Source organism: Diabrotica virgifera, chromosome 8, assembly GCF_917563875.1.
Source record: "Diabrotica virgifera virgifera chromosome 8, PGI_DIABVI_V3a".
Lineage (NCBI taxonomy): Eukaryota > Metazoa > Arthropoda > Insecta > Coleoptera > Chrysomelidae > Diabrotica > Diabrotica virgifera.
In genome coordinates, this window is record NC_065450.1 from 65,022,269 (window position 1) to 65,049,500 (window position 27,232).

The window sequence follows — 27,232 nt, forward strand, 5'->3', positions numbered from 1 at the left end:
GACTTAATGAAGATGATAAAAAAGAGAAAACTTGAATCTGGGGCATACAATGAGAGGTAGCAGATACAGGATGCTGCAGTTCATACTCAATGGAAAGATCGACGGAAAAAGAGGAATTGGTCGAAAGAAATATTCATGGCTACGAAACCTTCGTCAATGGACTGGCTTATCAGCAGATCAATTGTTACATGTCGCACAAGGTCGAGAACGATATCGGCAAATTGTTATGGAAGCTACCCACACCTAAAAATTTGGGCACGGTACTTAAAGAAGAAGAAGATGTCTATTCCCATTCCGGATACTTGTTTCCTCCATTACTGCTCTAGCGATGATTGAATATATATTTTAGATAAGGTCGAACACAGACAACATCCATGTTTAAGCCCCTTTGTTATCGGAAATGATTCAGATATAAAGTTTCCTTCTTTAATGAGACTTCTTGCACTTTTGTATATATCAGGGGTGGCCAAACTGTGGCTCGCGAGCCACATGTGGCTCTTTGAAGGATTATTTGTGGCTCTCAATAAATGTAACTGAATTACTTTTAATTTTTGTGTTAAATGTCTTAAATTATTGACAAAAAATGTAAAAGACTAGGTGTAACATTAGGACTTGGACAAGGAGACCCCGTATCACCGTTGCTATTCAATTTGGCCTTCGAATATGTAATACAGTAGAGCGTCGATTATCCGAACTAATTGGGGGACATGGGTGTTCGGAAAACCGATTTGTTCGGATAATCGAACTATATTGAGATTGTGATACATATTTATCCACAAGTAAATAAGAACCATATTTATATATGTTACTGTATATTTGTTTATACCTTGATAATGACAAATAGCAATTAAACAAAAAAGTGCAGTCTTTGTAACAACATATTTTTGGATACACAATTGAAGAAAATTAAAGATATTTTAAGCGTTAATTACTACATAACGCTGCTCAGCAGTGGCGGATATAGGAAAATATTTTGGGGGGGGCCCAATAACCGGGGAATCCGGGGGGGTATGGAATAAGCAGAGGGGGGTTCGGGTATACTCCCACGAAAAAAAAATTTAAAGAATTGGTATATTTTTATTTTAATTTAATATTTTAAGTTTACAACTTTATTACAACTTTTATATTTTAAGTTTACAACACAAAATCAAGGTTTCTTGGTACACTCGCAAACTTGTCAAGAACTTCTTCATTGCTTATTGCAAAGTCTCTGTGGATTGAAAGCAACGCTAGCCCATTAAGCCTATTTTCCGAAGTGCTATTTCTCAAGTATGTTTTTAGCCTTCTTAAACTTGAGAACGATCTTTCCACGGTTGCCACAGAAACAGGCAGAACTGCTAGCAGTTTTAATAGAACATAAATGTTTGGGAAGAAATCTTGGTCACATTTTTCAAGAGAGCTTACGGCTGACTTGGGAAGATTTTCATACTTCTCTTGGCTCCACCTTTCTTTCCACAGCATGAACTCGCTTTCCACAACCTCTTTATGGGACAAATCCTCTTCATAGGAATTGAAAGCAGGTTCCAATGCACAGAAATCAGTTTTGATACAAAATTCTGGAAGGATGTTTTGTAAGGATGCAACTATTTCCTTGTGAGACTCAAAGCATTCCTTCAGCGAATTGCAAAAATCGTCTAGGTAAGGTAAATAAACAGCTCGGCGATAGTACTCTTCTTGGGTACTGTATGGAACGTTGTTGCGGGCTGTTTGAAGGCGGCAAATTCTAGGAACCTCCTCTTTAATCTTAAGTTTGTCAGCCCGCTCCTGTATTTGACTATACAGGACTTTAAAGTTGTTATCGGCATTTTCCCTTTCTTTTGAAAGCAGATCTAAGACATTCGAAACATTTTTCACAGCCTGTGTGAGATCTAAGTTCTTTTTTTGAAGATTCTCAGATAAGTTATGTGTTTTAGACAGCATATGGCTCAAAACAAAAGTATTTACAAGAAATTGAAATTGAGTGATAGAACTACCTAGAGCGTGTGCCTTAGGCGCTGAGTCACTTGATTCTTCTTCAATTTTCAAAAGGGAAAGACTGACGGGTTCCAATAGTTCCTTAAATAAAAGCACCGAGTCATGCCTCTCCACCCATCTTGTTTCACATAAAGAAATAAGTTTCTTTTTCTTTTGTTCAGGACAACATTCAGTAATGGTTAATTTTAATACTTCAGTTCTTTTGGCTGACTTATGGAAGAATGCGCAGACTTCTTTAATAACGCCCATGCAATTTTTTATAGAAGGTATGTTACTTGCATCTGATAAACATAAGTTTAGGGTATGTGAAGAACAGTGTGTGTACAACGCTAGAGGCAGTTTCTGTTTGATGCACGCTTGCACCCCTCTGAAGGGTTCTCTCATCGTGGAAGCACCATCGTACCCTTGGCCTCTCAATTTGTTCAGGTCAAGCCCTAAGCTTGACAAGGTATCCAAAACTGTGTTAGCTAATGCTGCCCCAGTAACGTCATACACTGGAACAAAAGTCAGGAAATCTTCTCTGATTTTATATGATGAGTCGTCGACATACCGTACACAAAGAGAAAACTGTTCAACTTGACTAATGTCAGTTGTTTCGTCTGCCAAAACAGAGTAAAAAATAGATTTTCTGACATTTGTGACAATCTGACTTTGAATCAAATGACCAAACGTGCTAATCAGTTCATTTTGAATAAAAGAACTTGTGTACATACTCTTACCACCACTGCTCAATAATTGAAGTTTTAGATCATTGTCTCCACTGTTAGCCCTGTATCTGAGCAAAGATCGGAAATTTCCATCATTTTTTTCTGGCTCTTCTAAGCCTATTCGTCCACTGTCACGGTGGCCTCTTAGTGCTATTTGTTGCCTCCCGCAAAATCTTATACTTTCTATTATAGGAATAAGCTTTTTCCTGTTTTCTTTAATATCTATTATTCTTTGAGCATTTAGTTGATTGATAACACTCTCCGATTTTTTAGTTACAACAGATTTTGTATTTTGAGCTACCAAAATTGATCGTTTGTGATATGTACATTTTTCGTGTTTACCAAATACTTCTTTTGCCTTTTTCAAATTAGTGAAAGCCTTATTTACCAATGCCCCTGACATTTGGTGGTCTCCTTTTCCTACAGTTTCGGAGTGAGAAAATATTACGCAGTATTTACAAAATGACCCAGATTTTTCCTCGGAATATGCTAACCACTTAAATTCTTCTAGCCATTTCATTTGAAAAGATCTAGCATGGTTTGAACTAGAAATAGTAGGAAATTTATATCCAATCGGAGGTTTCCAAACATTTTCTAACAGTGAATTTTTTTCTTCATTTGTTAAGCTTTGAGTAGAGTTGATTTGACAATAGTGTCCAATATCATATTTGTTTGCTATTACTTGTAATAAGCCTAACTGGTTACGGTCCTCTGCTACTGGAAATGGATCGGTGCTCGTAGTAGCAACAACAGAAGACGCAGCATCATTGCTAACGGCACAGTTAACTTCACTAGGTTCACTTACGTTTAGCCTTTTCGTAAAAAAGGTTTCAATTGAAGCTTGTCTCTTCATAACGAAATGAGCTGAACTATATAACAACGGATAACAACAAACGAATAACAAATAAAGCAAACTCAACACCACTTAATTGCAGTTTGTAACTGACGCTTCTCTGAAAACAATCAACACAGCATGCGCCGAGAACGTTCCGCACAGCGTTGCCATATCGCTAAAATTAAAGCGGTAGTAAGTAAAATGTACTGGCTACGTTAAGAACGACTCTGAGCAAAGTTGCCGTTTAGGGAGATCCCAAAAAAGGAAGGGGAGAATAATGCACGGACGTAAGTGAGGGGTTACCATAATTAGCACCTACTTCCGAGTCCGAGCTTTTTCCCCTTTTTCTTGTTTAATGTCTTAACAATTTTTCTATTACATATTTTTCAAAAATTTTGGAATTCATTTGACAATGATAATCTCTACGACTAATGATTATGACTATAAAATAGTAGTGTAGGCTCTATAAACCAGTTATGCTCCTTGGATAAATCCTTCCGAACAGCCAGCATGCACAACAAACAGTATATATCAATCTCCATAAAATCAATCAATCTCCATCCACTTCAATATTTTGTGTTAACTTGTATTTTTAACTTCATCAACCATTTTTCATTTATTTATTTTTATTTCGGGAGGGGCCCGGGCCCCCTCGGCCCCCCCTTATATTCGCCCTTGCTGCTCAGTACTCGAGTGCGGGAGTCGGGAGTTCGGATAACCGGTCGTTCGGTTGATCGACGTTCGGATAATCGACGCTCTACTGTACTAAAGTATCATCTGAGCTGACAGGAGGATTTTCGAATCAAGGATAAACTATTGTTGGCCTTTGCTGATGATTTAGAGCTGCTGCTCATTCTACAAGAGATGTGAGAGAGGTATTTTTACAACTCAAGGAAGAAACAGGTAGTCTAGGCCTTCGAATAATTAAAGAGAAGACGAAATACATACTACAAAATCCAAGACCAAGAGTTAGGCAGAACGTAACTATTAATGACCACAACTTCGAAGTAGTAAAAGAGTTTAAACATCTAGGGGCGGTAATCACAGATGACAGCCACATATAAAAAGGGGTCTCAACAAGGACAGTTGCGTGGAATAAAGCAATATACTCCCTATCATCATTATTAAGATCCAAGTTGCCAAAAAGACAATCTAAATTTGGATTGTGCATGCCAGTTATTCGCCCAATTATTACATACGGAAGTGAAACATGGATTCTATCTACATCAGCAGGAAATAAATATGCTGCTGGTTTTTAAAAGTAAAGGTCTCAGAATGATATTTGGCCCTCAAAGTGATGAATTGACAGGAGAGTGGAGAAGGTGCCGCACAACTGAATTGGTGACTGTGTGGTACTGAAAACATCGTCAGACATATAAAAGCTAACCGGATAAGATGGTCAGATCATGTGGTAAAGTCAGAGGAAGGTAGAGTGTCAAAATAGTATATTGTGCAACAAGTGGAGAAAGGTACTAATTTCTCACGAGTTTGAAAAGTTGCGGTACGAGCGCAAGCGAGTGCCGCAATTCAAACGAGTGAGAAATTACCTTTCTGCACGTGTTTCACACTATACTTTTTCTACAAGCACAGTTTTTCCTAAAAATAAAAATCACAATTTCCAAACGACGATTAATTATAATAGGTACCTATGTGATAAATTTTAAACTGTATTTAATTAATACCTACTAATTTAAATTCCTTATATCTAAATAAATTGCACAGAAATCAGTTAAAAAATTAATGCACTGCCTTAATTTGTTTAAATTTAAACAATTATTACACATTATGGACATTATACTTATGCAGTCACGGATTTACACAAAACCTACTTCATTCGACGTCTCTTGCACAGGTTGCTAAATCCTTATTGGTTATTTGATAATTATAAAATGTTTAATAAGAATAAAATTGTAAAATAAAACAGTTATAACATCCATAATTTAGTTTCTATGCTATAGTTAAATATAATAATTGTCTTATAGGTTATATATTTGTCTAAAGTTTAACCACGGATGTAAACAGAATATAACGTTACTCAGAATGCGGTAGTCCACGGATGTAAACAGAATAAAACGTTACTCAGAATGAGGTAGTCAACTGTGCAGAAAAGAACTTTGCGGCACAGAAACGTCACTTTGCGGCACAGAAACGTCACTTTGCGGCACAGAAACGTCAATTTTCTGCACACTAATGTCAAATATCTTATACTGTGAGAAAATATCAAGTTTGCTAACATAAAACCGTGCAGAAAAGTGCACTTTGAATAGTGGTTGTAGAAAAACAGTGTTTTTTGATAGACCACGCGGTAGAAGATTAGTAGGCCGTCCCAGACAAAGATGAAAACATAATGAAGAATCGAGGTATCCTGAAATAGTAAAGGCTGCCTTTAGAAATATTTGCATATTTGAAATAGCGATGTAAACCATTTTATTTCACTTTAAAATTCGTGAAATCCAAACACCGAGAAAAAATTTTCTCACTGAGGAAAAAATACCATTTTTACACTTTTTAAACAATTGATTAATCGCGGCTCGCGAAAAATTTCAAATTTTGAAAAACGCAGTAAAATTAACAACACAATCAAAATTAACAACAAAACAATTCAATAGCGGTTATGTCCACCTCTCGCAGCAGCGTCTTCTCGCAATCTGTTTAGCATCGAATAAATAAGATGTGCTATCTTTGCCTGGAGAATAGCCCGATATTCCTCTACCAGGGCCATAACTGTACCAAGTTTTCTGGAGACCTAGGATAACGGTGAATAGCTATTTTCAATTCATCCCATAAATGCTCGATAGGATCGAGATCTAGGCTGCATCTGCGGGCCATTCTAATCTTATCAATTCAACCTGTATTTAAGATATTTATGTTTATGAGTTAATCAGTGTTTTTATTTACGAGAAATTATGCAGTTCTTACAAGAAAAGAGATATCCAGATAGTTCCAAAAACAGAATCTTAGTTATGCCTCCATGAATAATACGAAAGGACTATGAAACAAATACAACGCTTCCATTCAGTCCCGTAAAATGCCATCTATGAAAAATGTCTTATTACCAGAATAATAACAAACGATATCAATACATTTACCTACAAACTGATGTAAGAATCTTGAACATCTTGAATACAGTTATAAATTGTCAAACTTAATCAAAAATTTTTAGTGGCGGAATTTTGTGGTGGTGAGTACACATATATTTCATGCAAGATGGTGCATTTCCACATTATGCGAGGGCAGTGGGAACATACTAAAATACCAATTTTCCTAAAGGCTGGATTGTTCGTGGTAGTCATTGTCATTCGCCATCACGAGCCCAGAATTTAATCCGCTCGATTTTAATAAACCCCGTATATTAAAAAAACGAAGATCTTTATAATCTCTATATTACAGTAATATTATGTTGAAAAAAAATACTACACTATCCGGTGAGACATTTTTCCAATTTTGTCTATTTCACTTTCCACCAAATCTCCTTTCTGTAAATATTGCGGCGGAATTTGGCTGGCACCAACGCCGAAGGGTGTTCCAGTAAGTATTAGATCACCAGGAAGCAACGTCATTACACTGAAAGATAAAAAGAAATTCGATTATCTATAAAATTCATTAAACTTATCAGATTTTTACTCTAAAGCAGTTGCTTGAAAAATTATGGAAAGTCAATAGTTTCCGTTCAATCCATAATGTCTTCATAGATTTCCGACAAGCATATTATAACAACATTAAAAGGGATCAGATGGGGAATGGAATGGCAGAACTCTGAATGAATGAGAACAGAAATATGTATATCCAAAGTAAGGGATAGGTAACAAACTCTCAGAATCCTTTGAAATAAACAATAGTCTGAAATAAGGAGAAGCTGATACCTCTACAATGGAAAGAGTACATCGAGGAACTATTCTATGACCAGAGAGAAGCTAGTACATCCGCAGTTAGCCAAACGGGAGATGTAGGCCCAGAGATAAAAAAATTAGAGGTTAGTCAGGCATTAAATTCAATGAAAACCAATAAATCTGTTGCTCCAGATGAATTACTAAGCGAGCTATTAAAATTGGTCAACGGGAAAAACCTGGACATAATACTAGAACTGTTCAACTCTGTCCATACTATGGGAATCATCCCTAGAGAAATGTTGACATCAGCATTTGTGTGTTTGCCAAAGAAAGTGCATGCCAAAGAGTGCAGTGACTATCAAGCCATAAGCTTAGTGTCTTGAAATTCTGTTGATTATTTCATTCATACGAGATTCTGACCAATAGAAAGCTAAACAAATTAAACTGATAATTTTTGATAATTTCCGGTCGTCAAGTATATTACGTTAGATGCCCTTCGTTGCTATAATATTTCGTTGAAAAATACATTCAGTGACATTAATGACAATTAATGTTTTACAAGTTATAAAAGTGATGATTTTCAGCCGTCAAATATTTATAACAACTGTGTGTTTAATTGTACTAATTTGTACTTACATAAATAAATTACAATAAAATTTTTGTTTTGAACAGTTTTATTCATGAAATAATCGCAACAAATTGCACTCGATCTCTAAAATTATTGTCGAATTTTTGCCCTCGTGACACTTTGACATAATTTCACTCCCCTTCGGGTCGTGAAATTAAAACTGTCAAAGTGTCACTCGGGGAAAATTCGATAATTTTAGAGCTCTTGTACTACTGAAAATTATCCACGTCAGAATACACTCTAAACTGGATATTAGTGACACTCAATATGGGTTCCGCAATGGTATGGGTACCAGAGAAGCATTATTCTCCTTCAACGTGGTGACACAGATATGTTTCAATGTTAATCGTTCTCTTTACGTTTGTTTTATAGACTACAATGCAGCGTTTGATAAAGTAAAACATGATCGACTCATGGAAATTCTAAAAAATAAAAACCTAGATGAAAGAGATTTAAGGCTAATAACACACCTCTATTACAATCAACGAGCAATAGCAAGAATTGAAAAAGAAACATCTGAAAAAATGGAAATAAAGAGTCAGGCAGGACTGTATTATATCACTTCTATTATTTAACGCTTATTATGAAGAGGTCATTCGAGAAACTCTGGAAGATGAAACAGTCGGCATAAGAGTAAATGGAGTCTTAGTTAACAATATCAGATATGCAGATGATACAGTAGTAATAACAGATAGTTTGCAAGACCTAGAAAACCTCATGAGTAAAATAGTAAGGTGTAGCAGGGAGTACAGCTCCTCGGCGGTGTAGTAAGAAGTCAACTCTCCTTTTTAATATAATCCTCAAGAAAGTAGTAAGGATAGCAAAAGTTAGATCAGAACTAATGACAGTAAATAGATCAAAATTCTACTATACACGGATGACATTGACATTGTTGGAAACACTGTCATCAATCATCAATGTAAAGGAAACTTTACGGAAAACGGAAAAACGACATCTGAAATCAAATGACCTATATTTCAATTTAACTCGAAATTACATCCAAAATTAGAAATGTTTTTCTCCTATCATTTTGTTTGGTAAAATGTAATGACAAAATGTTATCTAACTCCTCTATACACAACATTTTCAAAACAAAACTGATTTCATAACCTAATATTCAAAATCACATATCAACAATGCGTTGCAGGTTTTTCCGATATTTAGTCGTCCATGCAAAGCATTTATATTATATCCTGAAAACAATAAATGGGTGATACCGTTTTCACAAAACTTTACTTTTCAGTAGCGTAACAGTGAGCACTAATTGTATTAATATCTAGCTGTATTGATGGTCAATAAAGTTACAGGACCACGTAAAATTATTTTTTCTTCAAACGTTAAATAATGATGACATTACTTATCTAACTTGATCCTGTCAAAGTTTGATGTCTCCGCCGGCAGCAGTTTTTTTTTCCCATTTCTTTACGGCGGAGGGAAAAATGTTGTCATGGCAACAATATGAAACATGTCACAAAGCAATAATACAAATGTCATTAACAACAATTAAACATCATTTTTATTTATAGTAATATTAAAAGTACAATTAGTTAATGAGGTATTTTCAAAATTGAAACCGTGCAAAAATGTTCCCTCTTGATACGCATTGGTAATTGTTGATGATACTGATGGTCGAGCACAACTTTCAGCAATCATTCCCGATGTTGGCGAATCATGAGGGTTTAAAATTTTTTGAGCATTATCGTTCTTATTTCTTATTGAATCCTCTATATATCCTTCGGCAACCGTGCTTGATTTCCAGCCCCCATGTCGTTTGAGGCATTCTAGATTTCCGCCTCCATCAATTAAAAGTGTTGCTGAAGTTCGTCGTAAAGAGTGACCCGTGTATGCGCTTGCATCGTTTAAATTTAAATAACTAGCTACTTTTTGGGCTACTGCGCTGATCGAATGTATTCCCATGACGCTTCGGTAACACTTTCCATTTTGGTACTTGATAAAAAATCGGTTTTCTGTGAAATTTTCAGGCCGCAGTGATGCATACTTTTTATACAGTTTAATGTAGTTTTGACCAATTATCGTAAAAGATCTAATTTGTCGTGTTTTACTGTCTGGAATTTTGATAATTATTACATTTTCTTTATCCTCAATGTTCACAGTCTTCATTTTTACCATTTCGTCGCATCGACAGGCGCCGGTAACCCCAATTAACAAAACAATCTGAAATATTTTTATAATTTAGTAGAGTATACTACATGCTTTGCAATATAATTTTTTTTACCTTTAATCCTAAATACAACTTATCTGGCGCTTCAAACAAAAATTTATCAAACTCGTCTTTAGTGAAAACTTTAGACTTCTTTGCAGTATATCCTTCGCTTGTCTTTTTCAGAAAGGCACGTAACTTTAAAAATTTGCTTATATCCACATTTTTTCTAACTAACTCGGATTTTATCATAGAGTATCGTGACCACATTGTAGAAGATTTCCATTTATTTTCATTTTCCATTATATTAAAATATGCCAGTAAAACGTCTTCGGTAACTTGCCGTACTCCTCTTGTATCGCACCACTCTTGGAAGTGCTTGTACGCTAACCGATACTTTATTCCGGACTTGGAGGGCCCCAAACGTGCTACTGCATCATTAGCCGCGGACTCAATTTCGTTTAGGTTTTCCATTTTCGCACTAAATTTGCGCTTGCGGTTGCAACAACAATAAGCTGTCTTTAATAATTGCAAACAACTGTCAAACAACTGTAACCAGGGAGACGCAAATCCCACCGACGCGACGACTTAATTATTTTAATTTCTAACATCTAGACGACTTTGATAGTTGTCACAGTTAATTTCGAGTAAAAATAGCGTATGAATTGTACTATTTATGGTTGAAAATTGCTACGTTTGAAGAAAAAATAGTATACTTTATTCGGCAAAGAAGCGACTCTTCTTGACTTGCCCTCTATTACGCGCCTCACTTCGTTCGGCGCGTAATATCGGGCGCGTCAAGAAAAGTCATGCTTCTCCGCCTCATAAAGTAATATACTATTATCGCCAACCGTCACTAAAGTCATTCATTATTGTACTCATTCGCCCTCATTTGCGGCAGTAAAGTAACACTTTATTGTACTAAAAGAAGAATTTTACTTTACCTGCCGCGATTAATCGAGATTGAATGTAAGTGGTGGATGGCAGTAATCGATTATTTATTTGAGTTAACTTACAATTTATTTACTTTTATTATTAAAAATATTGTACAAAATTTACGACATTGTTAATTAAATTTATGCCAAAAAGTGAAATTCTGTAGTATTTTGTAATTATATAAAATCAATCAAAACTTTACCGATTTAGTATTTATTCAACATTGATAACAATCTAGATATTAAAAATCGGAAGCGGCCATTATGCAAAAGTCATCTGTCATCACTGTCATGAAATTTTTATTACGTCTAAAATTTAAAAAATTCTTGAATTGTAAATTGTAAGTAGGTGTTATAACCAATATCAAATTGTTGGCGATAAAATTTTGTATGCACCACGTCAGTAAAAACTCTTATAAGTACTGATTTTGAACTTTGAGATTCTATTTTCTTCAACCTAATTTTTGATTGGGATTTAGGTATTTTTTTTTTTTGTATTTTTCAGGCGTAATACCGATGCGATGGTTTTTATTAATATAATTATGTTATGAGTCTCTTGAAAATATGTATGTAGAAAGAGGACCGAAATAAAAAGGTAATGGTTCGAAAATTACCATCTTTCGCCGTACATGCCGGTCAACTTTGACGGTTGTATCTCAGCCCTAACAACACAAAACATTCCAGGAATGTACTACCAAAGTTCTATCAATATTTGAATGTCCTGGCCATTTAGGGAACATTCGGTGAACATCTGATTAAATTATTCCTGGAATGTTACCATAAGACATTCTGTGAACATACTACCAATGTTCCTATATTTTAAGCTGCCAAATAATAAATACTTGTAACGATATAACATTACATATAACAGAAACTTGTGCAAAAACGAAGAGAGGCATTTATAATTATTCTTAATTGCGTTCATTTTCAAATTCGCCGAGCGTGTATTTGTCAGAATTTGTGAACGGCGCTTAGAGAGGGCATCACGTGACTAAAAACGACCAATGACCACAACGAACGACCTCACTTCGGCGCTTCGCGTGAATCGCGTGGCTTCGGTTCGGCCATCTTGCCGTCTTGTTTTCGTTTTGGTAATGTTTGGTAAACCAAACGTGTATGTTTTTGTTGTTTGTTTTGTTTTGTATTTGTGCTTGTATAGTGCATAATGGTGTCCTGTTCTCAAAATGTTTATATTTATCAAGGATGCATTATTTGGTATGGCCACATATCGTCAGTGATGTGACAATACCTCCTATCTGTTTTTTCATGAGATTTCTAAGAGAGACTAAACACTTGTTTGGGCCACCTCCTGTTTTCATATATTTTTTGACTTGTTTTGTAGTAAATTCAACTATCTATTTACTACAAAACAAGTCAAAACTTACGCATGAAAACAGGAGGTGGCCTTAAAAAATGTTTTTCGTCTCCTGCAAAACTCATGAAAAAACATATAGGAGGTATTGTCACATCACTGACGATATATTTCAGAAAATGTCTAAAAAATATACTGTGAATGTCCTAGGAACATTCGTGGACATTCATGGACATTCGTGGAATGTTCAAACAAGACATTCAGTCTAAAAAATATACTGTCAATGTCCAAAGAACATTCGTAGACATTCATGGAATGTTCCAACAAGACATTCAAGGAATGTTTAAAATGCTGACACAGCACTTTCCTGGGACTTTCCAGGGACATTCGTGTGCTTTTGGGGACATTCCAGGAATGTTTTCAATGTCCTGTGTGTACCTTCTAGGAACATTCCTGGAATGTTTTGTGTTATTAGGGAGGAACCACTCATCGCAATAAATTAACTTTTTATCTTTTAAAATAAGCATCCTGTCGCGTCTTTTCTAATACCATATACTTGCCGATATATTCTATTTGTTTATAAACCAAAAAATTGTTTTTAAAACATTCCTTGCGGCGCTTAAACAGTCCAATTTCAATTCTGTAAAGTACGTTTAGATAGATATAGGGCCTTTTTTACGAAAATCGTAGTTATTCTTATATATTATATATCATAATTATAATGGTTATTATTGCGACCATAAATTGTTAATTAACAATTTAATTATTGCTAAACTATTCGTTCAATTTTCACCAACTTCTGGAACTATAATCCATACTAAAAAAGCCTTTTATGTCACCAACTTATTTAATTATTGATAAATAATTATTTACCTAAAATGTTCGTTGAATAAAATTGGGAAAAAAAATCTGTATGCAGAATTAATTTACGGTGTAAAGTTAAAATCTTCGGAGTTGCAGAGCAATAGTTAAAGAAAAAATAAGATTCGGGAGCTGTAATTGGTTTATAAAAAATAGCACACTATCTTTTCATGCCTATATTATTAATATATGCAATCATAAGATTCGATTCCAGCAATAAAATTGCTGGTAAATAATGTTTCTGGAAAATGGCCAATTTTCCAGTAATCTGCTTATATGGTAGGTAGAAAATAAACGTAAACAACAAAAGCAAAGGCAAAAAACAATGATTATTTTGCGTATAATCATAAAATCCAGATAATAAAGATAACCGATAATTTGCAAACTAAATTTCAAAAATGTTATCAGGAAATGCAAAATTTGCTATTTACGTCATATTTCACGAATACGATTTCCATCTTATATATTTTCATTCAGAATATCCCAAGCATTGTAATAGAATATTGAGCAACCTCAATGCGAAAATGAAAATATAAATGAGGTTCTGTAGGGGCCTCACGTCGATGGCAGTTGTCATAAAAAGATAATGTAATGGATTCAATGATCGAAGAGTATTGAAAGCAAATTGAATAGGGCTCGAGCCACCTCACGTCTCTCGCTATAGGAGATTGCTGTGTGAAAACAAATAAGGGAAATAAGCATATACATACGTGATAAGCAATGGCGCAGAAAGTTATGAAATACATTAACGATTTTCTAATCCGTTATTTGGTGTTGCGAGATGTTTCATAAAAACAAAATGTTTAGGAACTGTTTTTATCAAATAATACAAGGAAGAAATGATTTTGTAAATTATAAAAAGCGGTTGTCTTCTCGCTGAGCACTTTTATTTTTAATTAAGCTCAACGGGCCTTGTAGGTCTTATACAATACCGTAACTAAAAAATACAAACTACTTAATTACGATATTATTTATATAGAATATTAAACAAAGAGACGATCAATGTATACCACGAATGTGGGGCACGCATTTTGGGGACACGGTGAATTCTGCTGAGCAAGCGGTAAACATATTATTATGTCATACATATGCAAACTTGACATAGAAATGGAAGTAAATCGTATACAAAGAAATCGATGTAATAAATAGATACACGCGGAATTTTAAGGAAGGATTAGGATTAGTCAGATTTCGAGAGATTCAGTTAGGTTTTAGGTTGCCTGTCGCCTAGAGTAATATAAATATAATGATTGCCGTCATCAACTGAGTACTAACAACATTAAAACAACTGTAATTAACCACCAATAGAGTACTCTTGGGTAAATAAGTGTATTCCTGCTAACCAACCCTACACTAAGGGTACATACCACCCTACATCTTTATAGTCTAGGGCTAAAACGTTTACATTTCTGGTTACATTTTATTTCACTCTTACAAATTTTATTTAATTTCCACTTCAATCTTTTTATACACTCCTTCTGTCCAATACTAGTTCTTTCCATTGCTAAAAGTTACTTTTCTTCAGGTCTTCGTACAAAGTCCTTCCATCTTTTCCTTGGCCTACCTTTCCTCCTCTTTTGTATTGTTCTTCGTCAGAGTACAATTTTTGCATTCTTTCATTTCCCATTTTTTCGATGTGCCTCAAAATATAGTTGTGCTTTGATTGCAAAATATATGTAGTTGTGCTTTGATTGCCGTCGTTATCGTTGGCTCATACAGTTCGTCCAGTTCTTTATTGGTTCTTCTTTTCCACTGATCTTCTATTTTCACACCTCTTTGCATTTTCTTCTCCCGCATTTCTAAAAGGTGTGTTTCTGACTTTTTCATCACCCATGTTTCACATGCGTATGTTGCTGTAGGTCTAATAACTGTCTAATGATTTCATTAATGTTCGTAATGCTCCATACTTTTTATTTCCTTTAGCTATTCTTGCCTTTATCTCCTCCTGCCCATGACCATTTTTGTTTATTTTGACTCCTAGATAATTAATTTTTTTGGCTCTTTTGGAAAATTATGTTTTTTCTCCATCTACTTGGTCTCCATCTATATGGTGTTATTTTCTTTTTGGGTCTCTCCCATTATCATACACTTTGTCTTCTCTTCATTTATTTTAAGTTCAAATTTTTGGCTTTTTTATATTTTTCATTAACTTGTGTAGTTCTTTCTTGCTTGTTTCTAATAACGTCAGATCATCTGCAAATGCTATGCATGGGTGGCCGTTTTTAAATATCGTTTATTGCATGTTTATTCTGCTTTCCTGATTATTCCTTCCAATGTCAAATTGAATGCAATTATTGATAGTGGGTCTCCTTGTCGCAATCCTTCCTTGGTTTCAAACTTTCTTACCTTTTTCAAACTACAATGTGAAAATGAATAAAATTGATGAGGTCCTGTATAGGCCTCAGTTGTTAGTAATAACGGAGCCTAAGTAATTAAATTGTTTGACCAGTTTGTAATCTGCTCAATGTAAGTTCTCCCAATTTATAAAGCTGAAGATAACAAAAATGTTGAAACGTATTCTGAATTTTTTTAAATAAATTTTGTTTTTACAATTTGTGGTTCCACTTAGAGATTAGCAATCTTGATTATACAGGGGCATCCACCAAAATATAAAGTTTGAGAATGTTTTTTTTATTCGCTTATTAAGCATTTCTCAAAAACTATATTTTGGCGGATGCGAGGGTATAATAACACCATTTGGTGGATGTATTGTCTAGTCTTACAAACATTTTGTCTTGGAAACTATATAGTTGATATGTTTAAAGTAAAGATACTTTTTTTGTCTGTAGTTTTTGGCAACTATTTTTACTGGAATAATTGGGAATTCTTAAATATAGGGGATAAGATTAAAAATAGGGAGCGCTTAACTAAGGATCCTTGCAAAGGAGAAGGAAGGACATACAAAGGAGAAGTATCTCATGGTCCAAAATCAGAGCAAAACTCAACCAAATCCAAGAAAAAGAAAAAAGATGGTTTATTTGTATTTCTGTTTAATGGTTCCAAGATTGAGAATTCTAATTTCAGTTTCCTACTTAATATTTTAGTTACCTATTGTCTCTTTAAAATTCTACTTGAAGGAGAAGACAATAACCCTATTAGAAGTAGCTTAAAATAATTACCTTGTTAAATATTCCACAAGAGTGTCAATTCTTTGTAGCATATTTTCTGAATGACCACTTTGTTTTAGTTCTCCGTTAACCCAAGTTTTTAGTTTTACGTTATAGGGATCCCCCAGCTCTTCTTTTGTTACAATACAAGGACCTAGCGGACAGAATCCATCAAAATTTTTGCACATAACCAGTTGGCCGTTGTTTCTCATTACCCAGTCTTTGGCAGTCAGATCTTGAGTGATTGTGTAGCCAAAGATGTAATCCATAGCATCCTTTGCTTTAACATATTGGGCTTTTTTTCCTATAATTGCGACAAGTTCTACTTCCCAGTCAAGCGCCTAAAAGAATAACAATAAAAATCAGTAAAATGACAAATAACTTTGCTTAAAATATTTTTAAGCCATCGGTACATAATTCGCAAATATTTTACGGCTATCCCTATTTTTTCTGTCTTGACACGGCAAATTACGTGTAGTAAAATTCTCACTGGTATGGATATGTAAACTTTACTTGACAATGTCATCATTAACTTTAGAGATGGCTTTTGAATGTTCTTGGAAAACTTTTACTTGTATAATTAATTGCCTTAATTATTATTCAGTTAATTAATGATAATTTTTTCACTAACTGTGTATTCAGTGATTGTAATAATTTATTTACTGTACAATAAAAACTAATAAACAATCAAGAAAAGAGGAAAAGTGATAAAGTGATTTTTTAATAATATATTGTTATAGTCGGTTCGCTAAATTCAGTCACAATTGGCTAGTGATTTTAGTAAGTAATTTTGCCAATTTCGTAAAATTTGCAAAAAATAATTACTAAATAGTTAGTAATTGTGGCAATTTTGGCAAAATTGGCCAAAAACAAAAAAATTACCTACTAAAATCACTAGCCAATTGTGTCTGAGTTTAGCGAACGAACTATACTATGAAACGCTTAAAATTTCGAACATCTTTAACAACAAAATACTTGGATTACTGAATATATCCTGGTATATTCTCTGCTTGGATCTTCAATAAATATTAAACAATAAATAACTTTTTATTAAGTTCACATCTTAAATCAATTATGTATGAAAGACACTATCAATATTATTTAATCAACAACTCAAAATATTCCCGATGCCTTGTCAAATATTTAAAATTGTCACTGTCTCACTGACAATATGCTGACAATATTCAATTCGACTGAGTCCGTTGTATGACAAAGATAGATTTGGAAAATATGACCACGGACATTGTGTTAATTTTTTTCGAATACTGAAAAAACCAATAAATATTTTTGAAAAATTTAAACTAATGAAAGAATGAAAGACCTGTCATAATTCCTGTCATTTGAAATATTCTACGTGTTCCACTCATTATAATTCCCATTTGGTGATAAATAGCAGCCTGATTTTTGCATAAGAGTTTAATGAAAGTTCTTTGAAACAAATCAACTGGAAGTTCTGTCGGACAAAATACATGTGACGTTTTCGTGGTCTGACCGTTCCAAATTTTTAACCTATTCCACAATTAAAACTTCCCCTGTTCCAGTGTTCCTATATATCAAAGTTTGTCCAACTAGACACCCTTAAGCTATTAACAAATTTTCAGCTTGCTATTAATCAACTTTTTTTCATACGTGGGATCCAGACCTATTATAATATGCAATTATAGTATAGGTACAGTAATGTTGCCGATGTTTGCCCTTCCTTCAGTATTTTATATCTAATCAGAAACTAAACAATATGTGATGTCCTTTAGTTGGTTCGGCCAACATAGAAAAAAATAATTACAAAATTTACTGGACTGTTTTGACTGACATAAGAGCTAATCAAGTTTGCGTAAATTCTACCAGGTTTTAATAATTGTCATCCCATTCTTTACCGCTTCTGGAAAAATTTAGTCGGTATTATAATGTTTAACGTTTCAAACAAACTTTATCCTATATAAAATGTAATCAATATTTTAACAAAAAATATAAGATCCTTTGTAAAAGGTATATTTAAAAGACCCCAATAAGGGTTACATCACAAGACAAAACGTTTTTGGATTAATAGCTAATCCATCATCAGTGTTAAGCCAATAGCATGCATGCGTGAGCCACCGAAAAGTTATGGGTAAGAACCCTTTAAAAGTTTTAAGATCTTAAATGGTACTATATATTTTTATTAAAACAGATGGATGTTCCAAATATTCCTGGATATAACCCAGGGCAACACAGGACACTAACCAACGTGGATGTGACATGCAAGGAATGAACCTTACATATTGAAAATTGAGTGCCAACTCAATTTTGAGTGTCAATTTTCAATATGTTGAAAATTGATTGCCAACTCAATTTTGAGTGTCAATTTTCAATATGTGAGGTTCATTCATTGCATATCACATCCACGTGGGTTAGAGTCCTGTGTTGCCCTCCGTTATATCCAGGAATATTTGCAACATCCATCTGTTTTAATAAAAATATATAGTATCATTTAAGATCTTAAAACTTTTAAAGGGTTCTTACCCATAATTTTTTGGTGGCTCACGGATGCATGTTATTGACTTAACACTGATGAAGGATTACCTATTAATCCGAAAACGATTTGTTTTGTGATGTAACCGATATTGGGGTCTTTTAGATATACCTTTTAGGTACTAAGGATCTTGTATTTTTTGTGATTTATGGTATACAGCCAGCTACAGGAATTTTATTTTCCTCGTGAATATTTTAAACTTCTACGATTAATTTTTTTAAGTTATAAATGACAAAAACATGAAACATAGATACTGTGTTTTAATATTTTTTTCTACAATCACTTGATAAAGAACATTTTTTCGCTTGTCAATGGCAACGAAAAGTTGACATTTAGTGAGTACCGTCACTTTATCGCTCTAGCGCAGTGATACTCAACCTGCGGCCCGCGGGCCGCATGCGGCCCTCTAGCGTTTTTCATGCGGCCCGAAGGCTCACTAAAAGGCCCTGTAAACGATCAAATTATTTGTCAAATTTCACGTGTTTGTCAAATTATTTGATAGTGTGCCGCTGTGTTTAAGGCGTGTTTGTGCGTGATTGTGAAATTATATTGAAATTTTTAAGAACTCTGGGATTAAAAAGCAGGTATTATTATTAACTTTTAAATAATAATAAATTATTAAAGAAATACCCATTTTAAAAATAGTCAACACTTATTTACTAGATACATTGGAACAACCCATTTAGTAATCACAAGAAAAATCCAAGTCCGGATTAACAAAAAAATATATAAAGTGACTGTGGCCTTAAAACAACACCCTGTATATGTATTTAAAATTTCAAAATTTATTTGCACATTTGAAAAGAGCACAAAAACTGAGTTTACAGGTTCGCTTTAATTTTGGGCACAGGAAATCTAATGACTTTAATTTTGACATTAAATATACTGAAATTTTTAAGGACTCATAAGATTAAAAAGCAGGTTTTTAAAGCACTTTAAATAATAAATCACTAAACGTTGTTCTGAAGATATTTTCTTGTGGCATTTTTGCAATTAACTAGTATTGTTGGGAAATAAGCCACAATTTTTCTAAAAAAATGATTTTATCAACGTTTTAATATTTTTTGTATTTTGACAACGACACCCGATTTGGGCGTTGAAACGTAAATAAAATCATTTTCTTAGTAAAATTGTGGCTTATTTCCTATCTAAACTAGTTAATTGCATAAATTACTAAATTTAATAAATAAATATTCATCTTAAAAATAATCCATAATTATATACTACATTGGAACGACACTTACTTAATCACAAGAAAAACCCAGATTTGAATTAACAAAAAAAATATAAAATAATTTTGACCTTGAAACAACACCCTGTATATTAAAATTGTTAAAATCCGTTTGTACATTTGAAAAGAGTACAAAAACAAAGTTTAATTGACTGCTTCAATTTTTGTGCAGACAATTTAATGACATTAATTTGGAAATTAAATCGAAATTTTTGTCGTGAGTTCTTAAAAATTTCGACATAATTTCAACATTAAATTGTAGTTTTTTGTCTTTTCCAATGTGCAAACGGGTTTTGAAAATTTCAATATACAGGGTGTTGTTTTAAGGTCACAATGACTTTATATTTTTTGTTAATCTGTACCTGTATTTTTGATGTGATTAGCAGTAAGGGGTCGTTCCAATGTAGCAACTAAGGAGTGATTAGTGTTAAAATCAGAGTGTATTCATTAAATTCAATAATTTGTTATTAAAAGTGCTTTAAAAACCTGTTTTGTAATCTCTGTTCTTAAAAATTAAAGTGATTACATTTTCTGCAGAAAACATTAAAGCGAACCTATAAACTCAGTTATTTGTGCTCTTTTCAAATGTGCAAACGGGTTTTGAAAATTTCAACATACCTACATACATACAGGATGTTGTTTCAAGGTCACATTGAATTTAAGTATAATTTTTTTAATCCGGACCTGGATTTTTCTTCTGATTACTAGTTCTATGGTTTAGGTTCTAAATAAGACATACCTGTATCAAATGGGCAAAATCATCAGACAAAACGCTGGACGGAAGGGCCGCCCGAGAACTTTATCGTACCGATCTATTATCGTTATCGTACTAGATACTGACATTCTATAAAAATAACAAAGTTACTCGTTATTTTGATATTTTAGAAACACCTTGTATACCTGAAAATATTTTATGGTTCTACGCATCATTAATTCCTGCATTTGAGAAAATGTTCGATGCCATATTTCGGGGACACACTATAGATTATTGCATAAATCAATAGAATATTAGTCATACTTTCATTTCAAATTAGTTCATTTTTCTGATAAATTAATAGTTTACTGCATGGATTATTTGCATTTTACTGCATGGATTTTATTGAAATTTTGGGAGTAGCCCAATCTCCTAATTCAAAGTCTATCCTATATAATATATGCTATGGCGCTTTTATCATGGGGGCGGTTCCCACCACTTCTCGTGAATAGAACATTTTTATTTTCGAATTGCATGGAGCAAAAGGAAGAATTTTAAGAAAATTTAAAAATGCGCTCTATAATTTGTTCTTATTTTTTTCAAAAACCTTTCATTTTAAACCCGTCCAACTTTTTGAAAGTAGAAATAACACTATATTAAGAGGTATTGCAAAAGAAAAACAATGCATTTAAATCTGGTGGATGAGAGGTTAAATGTATGTACTTCTCATTTTTCCTTAAAGTACATTATTCATATATTTTTTGCACCATATCTCGCTTAGTTTGAATGTAACCGACATTTAACGGTGATCGTTATAAAGGCCTTTTCAAACACTACAAAAGCATGAGCACTTTGAGCATGCACCAAAAAACAAACTCTTTTTACCTACCATATCTCTTTTTGTATTATAGAAAATTTACGAAGGAACGAATCTCTTTGTTATTTTTAATCTAAAAAAAAAATTTATATAGTGTTTTTAGTTTGATGCATAGTTTTTAAGGTATTCACAAAAAACCGTCCGAAAACGTGTCATTTTTAAATGAAAATGGCCAATTTTCAACTACGCGTAACTCAAAAAGTATTGAGTTCCAAAAAAAAAGTATAGATCAATTTTTACTTAAAAATAGGTTCTCTAGCTACTTTAATGCTTATTTTGACCAACAAATTTTCCACCCACTTGATGGGGTGGGAATTGCCCCAAGATAAAAGATCCATAGTGTATAGGGTAGATTTTGTTTCTTGAGCTATTCCCTACTTACTGTGAAAATATCAAGTACATCGATGTAGTAGGATGGAATTCGGAGCCAAATACTCTCATTGACTGCCCTATAATAATGGTCTGCTATGATCGCGTCAGAGAGGACACACACAAGATTCTGCAAAATTTCTATTTTCTGTAACTTTTCGAGTTTTTGAGTTACAGCAAACACTTTTATATCATTACAAAGGTAATTCTGCATTCTTTCAAAATATGTAAAAATATACAGGGCGTATCTAAAGGATTAAGATTTTGTTTTCATTTCCGGTTCAACCGGAAGCCAAATTGTAGGTAAAATTTATTGTTGTAATAGACAATAAAATACTATATACGTTTGCCAAATTTCAAATTTTAGTTTCTATGACAGAGGAAGTTACGGGCAATCGAATATTTTTTTATAAAAAATTCATAACTCCCCTCCTATGAGGAGTTAAGAAATCTGACTAATCCTATTCAATATCAAAAATCTATCAAAAAATAAACAAATTCCTTGGAGCCATTTTTGAGAAAATCTAGTTCAAAGTTATGTCAAATTTTGACCCCTTAAATATAGGCAACCCATAACTTTTTCTGAAAAACGATAATATTCTTGTTATAGCCCCATCTTTGGGCTATATAAATATTTTTTCAAATTAAATTTATCTTAAACAAGTTTTTAGATTGGTAGGGAAATGTGTCGGGTGGGCGGTCAGCCATGCTGGCCGCCATTTTGGATTTGGAAATGTCAAATTCCGTATTTCTATTTAACTATCGATGAGCTAACTTTGAGTTAAATTTCATTCGTTTCGGTCAAAATTTGCAAAAATGGGCCCCAAATAACCCCCCTATTTCGGCCCCCCTTTGAGAGATTTTTTTCAAAAGCTTAGTTTCTCGACAAAATTCTCTTAAACTTACTCATACCGAATTTAATCGAAATCGGTCCAGTAGTTTTTGCTGGGCGGTGGCGACATACGTACGTACATACGTACGTACATACGTACGTACATACTTCCGACATGTTTTTTTATTTGCTTTTTAGACTCAGGGGGACTCAAAACGTCGAAAAAAAGTGAAATCTGAAATTTATTTTTTTGCACGATCCTATAACTTTATCTATTATACTCATACTACGTATGTAGTACGATAAAGTAAAAATGGGCAAAATCGATAAAAACACCCTGTAACCCGGTTATAAAAATCGGTGGGGCAATAAATGTAGAATATCTAGAACCGCCTCAGTGACCTCTATTTACCATTTAAGTATTTCCGTTTCTTAATGAAACACCCTGTATACTACTCCACCTATGCGGCCCGCAATCTGTGGCAATAGCTAGTATGTGGCCCAGGAAAAAAAAAAGGTTGAGTATCACTGCTCTAGCGCGTAAAGTTTGATTTTACGCTCATCGTCCGTAGCAACCGTACAATCATACAATACAAACACATTGCACATTCAAACTGAAAGGTCTTCTTCTTCTTCTTTCTCTAAACTCCTTATGCCCCTCAGGGGCGTCGGAGGTTTTATTCACCTTCTATCCATCTCTTCCATTTCTTGCGGTCCTTTGCTAACTCTTTCATTTGTTGATGTGTTTTTCCTTTTTCCTGTCCAATTTCTATAATCTGATCGATCCATCTCTTCCTTGGCCTCCCTTTCCTTCTTTTACCATATCTTATCGATTCCATCACCTGCTTTGGTAGTCTTCCCTAGTCCATTCTGTTAATGTGTCCATACCATTTTAATTTTCTTTTTTGTATCTTGGTTATTATCGATTCCTGTTTCAGTCTTTGTCTAATATCTTCATTTCTTATTCTGTCCAATTTCGTTTTTCCTGCTATTTTTCTTTGCTGCTTCATCTCCGCTGCGTTTATTGTACTGTCTATTTTTGCATTGTTTACCCATGTCTCACTTGCATATATTAAAGTTGGCACAGAGATTGCGTTGTATACCTTCAGTTTTATTTCTTTATCAAACTGAAAGATATAAAAGTTAATGTTATGACTTTATGACATTATAATGACAGATATAAAATAGTTATAATAAAATTAATGATTTAAAAATAGTTTCATTTTATTAAGTGATTGTAGAAAAAATCTTATATGTATACAAGCACAAAGTGACATTATTGCTTTCGAGTAATTACCGCTCTACGCGTAGCGTAATTCTTACTCTCAAGCAATAATGTATCCCTTTTCGCTTTTAATACATACATAACTATTATCTACTCTATGTCATATAATGTATAAGTTTTTAGTTTGTGAAAACTGTCATTATAGATAGCAGTGCGTGAAGGGTTTAAAGTATGCGTGAAGTAACAATGTATTTTAAACGGGATTTACTTTTTCACACTGATTTTTTTTGGCACACTTTCATATAATCAAATATCCTTAACTTTCGCGTTGTCATGGTGATGACATAATGAGCAATAAATTACAACAAAAGTTTTGACAGTTTTGTGGTTTGATCAAAGTTCTAAAAATTGTAGAATAGAAATGAATTCCAGTGACGAAGAGTTACAACTTTTTTATTTGTTTATGGTAGATAAAATATTGTATGAAACTGCGCTTGAAGTACTTTTTGCGAACTTACGCGATGTATAGCCATGTGTTCGCAAAATGCATACTTCACGAACTGTTTCATAAATAACTATTTTACGCCCGATACTATATTTACATTCCGGACCAGTCTGTTAAATCTTTATATAAAGATTTGCTCGTTATAATATGTATAATACCTACATTATGTGGACTGTAATGGCAATAAAATATTATATGGAAATATTATCTGTATATGCTTTAACAAAAGTTTATTAGTCCAATAAAATAATAAAATTACTTTTACAATACGATATAATAACTTTTTTCTACAACCGTGTTAAAAAGCTACTTAAAAGGCACTAGTGCTATAAAAATTTTAGGGCACTGCAGTTCGTATTGACCGTATAGGCAATGTTGATGTAATGTCAAAAATATATAAAAATGGAATGTAAGTCAAGTTCAAGTAATAGCTATTTGTATAACAAGGGAGGAAAGTGTAACTTTTCCTCCCGAGAATGAAGTTTACTGCCCGACGCGTAGCGGAGGGCAGTAATCATTCAAGGGAGGAAAAGGCACTTTACTCCCATGTTATACATATGGGTTTTCCACCTTCCTCAAATAACAAGTAACTTTTTCATTTTTACTTAATTTATTTATGTAACTAACCAACAAAATTTATTAGAACTAAAACAACAAGTAGGTACAATATAACTGTCAACTGTCAAATATAAGTCAAATTATTAATGTAAACATTGTTAAATCAAAATAACAATTTACTGTTTTTTACCATTCTGCAAAATACAGGATGTTTTATAAATAAACGTTAAAATGTATAGATACTTCGTAATAGAAAATAGATATTATACAGGGCGTCAATAAGTTATATTTCATGAATGAAATACCATGACGTCATTTTTACTTTTCCTCCCTAGGGAGGAAAAGTACAACTTTGCTCCCTACAATCAGGTCCGGAAAAGTATACTTTCGGTAGAGGTAGGTGGAAATAGCTATTTGTATAACAAGGGAGGAAAGTGCTACTTTTCCTCCCGAGAATGAAGTTTACTGCCCGACGCGTAGCGGAGGGCAGTAATCATTCAAGGGAGGAAAAGGCACTTTACTCCCATGTTATACATATGGTTTTTCCACCTTCCTCAAATAACAAGTCATTTTTTCATTTTTACTTAGTTTATTTATGTAACTAACCAACAAAATTTATTAGAACTAAAACTAACAAGTACGTACAATATAACTGTCAACTGTCAAATATAAGTCAAATAAATAATGTAAACATTGTTAAATCAAAATAACAATTTACTGTTTTTTACCATTATGCAAAATACAGAGTGTTTTATAAATAAACGTTAAAATGTATAGAAACTTACGTAATAAAAAATAGATATTGTACAGGGCGTCAATAAGTTACATTTCATGAATGAAATACCATGACGTCACTTTTACTTTTCCTCCCTAGGGAGGAAAAGTACAACTTTGCTCCCTACAAACAGGTCCGGAAAAGTATACTTTCGGTAGAGGTAGGTGGAAAAAGTTTTTGTAGATATTGTCCTGTAATTACGTTTGTAGAAAAAATATTGTATGATATGCGTGTTAAAAGTACATTTTTAAGTCACTCAAAGTTTCACATGCGTGCCTTAAACGTGTACTTTTAACACTTATATCATAAATAACTATTATAACACATAATTAAAATAATCATGACATTTGTGGTGATGCTAATAAAATAGATATCATATTTTGTCCACTATTTGAATTAAGTCGCTATGTAATATTTCCTATAGGTGGTTCTGAAGCTATTTCGTTGTGGCATTTTTATAACTGTTTAGATGGGAAATAAGCCACAATTAAATTGAAAAAAATAATTTTATTAACGCTTCGACACCCAAATTGGGTGTCGTTGTCAAAATACAAAATATTACTAAATTGGACAAAAATGTTGATGCTTAGTAAAAAATTCTTCTAATAATTTATTTAATCTGACTCATTTATATCGGCAATTCAGACATATATTATATATTTTAAAGAAGAAGGCTTTAAAATGATATTGCCAATATTTATGAGTTGCGTTTATGAGACCACTTTAACGAAAGATAGTTCATTCGATTACATGAAATCAACTCCAACTCAAGAATATCCGTCACAAAAAAATCATAGCATGTGATCTGTCTTTAAAAAGACAACCAAATGCAACGGTGACAGTAAAATTCTCGCGTTAGAGATTCCATAGTAAATCACGAGGGAAAACCAGGAAAAAACCTCGTGATACTATCCCGACATCGTAAGTACCTATTTGGTCTTACATTTAGTTTACTCTAAAAACTAATACCAAATTCGGACTTTAATATATAAATATGTGTTGTTGAAATTATAAATAATTATCAATACATAGATATATAAGTAATACTAAAATATAAAATATGTACTAACTCGATATGTTATTGACTTACTAATCGTGGTATTTTCTTTTTATTGACTTCCTCTTTCAGTATGGGTAACCACATCCTACTGCATTCTACCGAGGAATTTGCGACACAATTGGTTTCATTCAGCATAATTAGAGCCGCTTCTTTGATTTTTCTCTTTTTACTATCTGTTTCTTTCAGGACTATACTTGAATCGTTTCACTAAACTCTATGTTCATTATCCCATGCGTGATGACATATT

General features: G+C 33.3%; 2 protein-coding genes across 3 annotated transcripts in view; one reads left to right on the forward strand and one right to left on the reverse strand.

The window, feature by feature from the left end:
• The window catches only part of LOC114331767 (probable G-protein coupled receptor CG31760), a 923,592-nt gene that overhangs the window by 684,458 nt on the left and 211,902 nt on the right, over positions 1-27,232 (forward strand). The window lies entirely within an intron of this gene.
• LOC126890614 (fumarylacetoacetate hydrolase domain-containing protein 2-like) overlaps positions 6,883-27,232 on the reverse strand; it is a 56,154-nt gene continuing 35,804 nt past the window's right edge. Inside the window, exons 3-4 of the mRNA XM_050659697.1 lie at positions 16,363-16,691; positions 6,883-7,080 (exon numbers count right to left, since the gene is read on the reverse strand). Coding sequence (XP_050515654.1) covers positions 6,930-7,080; positions 16,363-16,691 — 480 coding nt within the window. The 3' untranslated portion in view covers positions 6,883-6,929. The remainder of the gene's footprint in view (positions 7,081-16,362; positions 16,692-27,232) is intronic.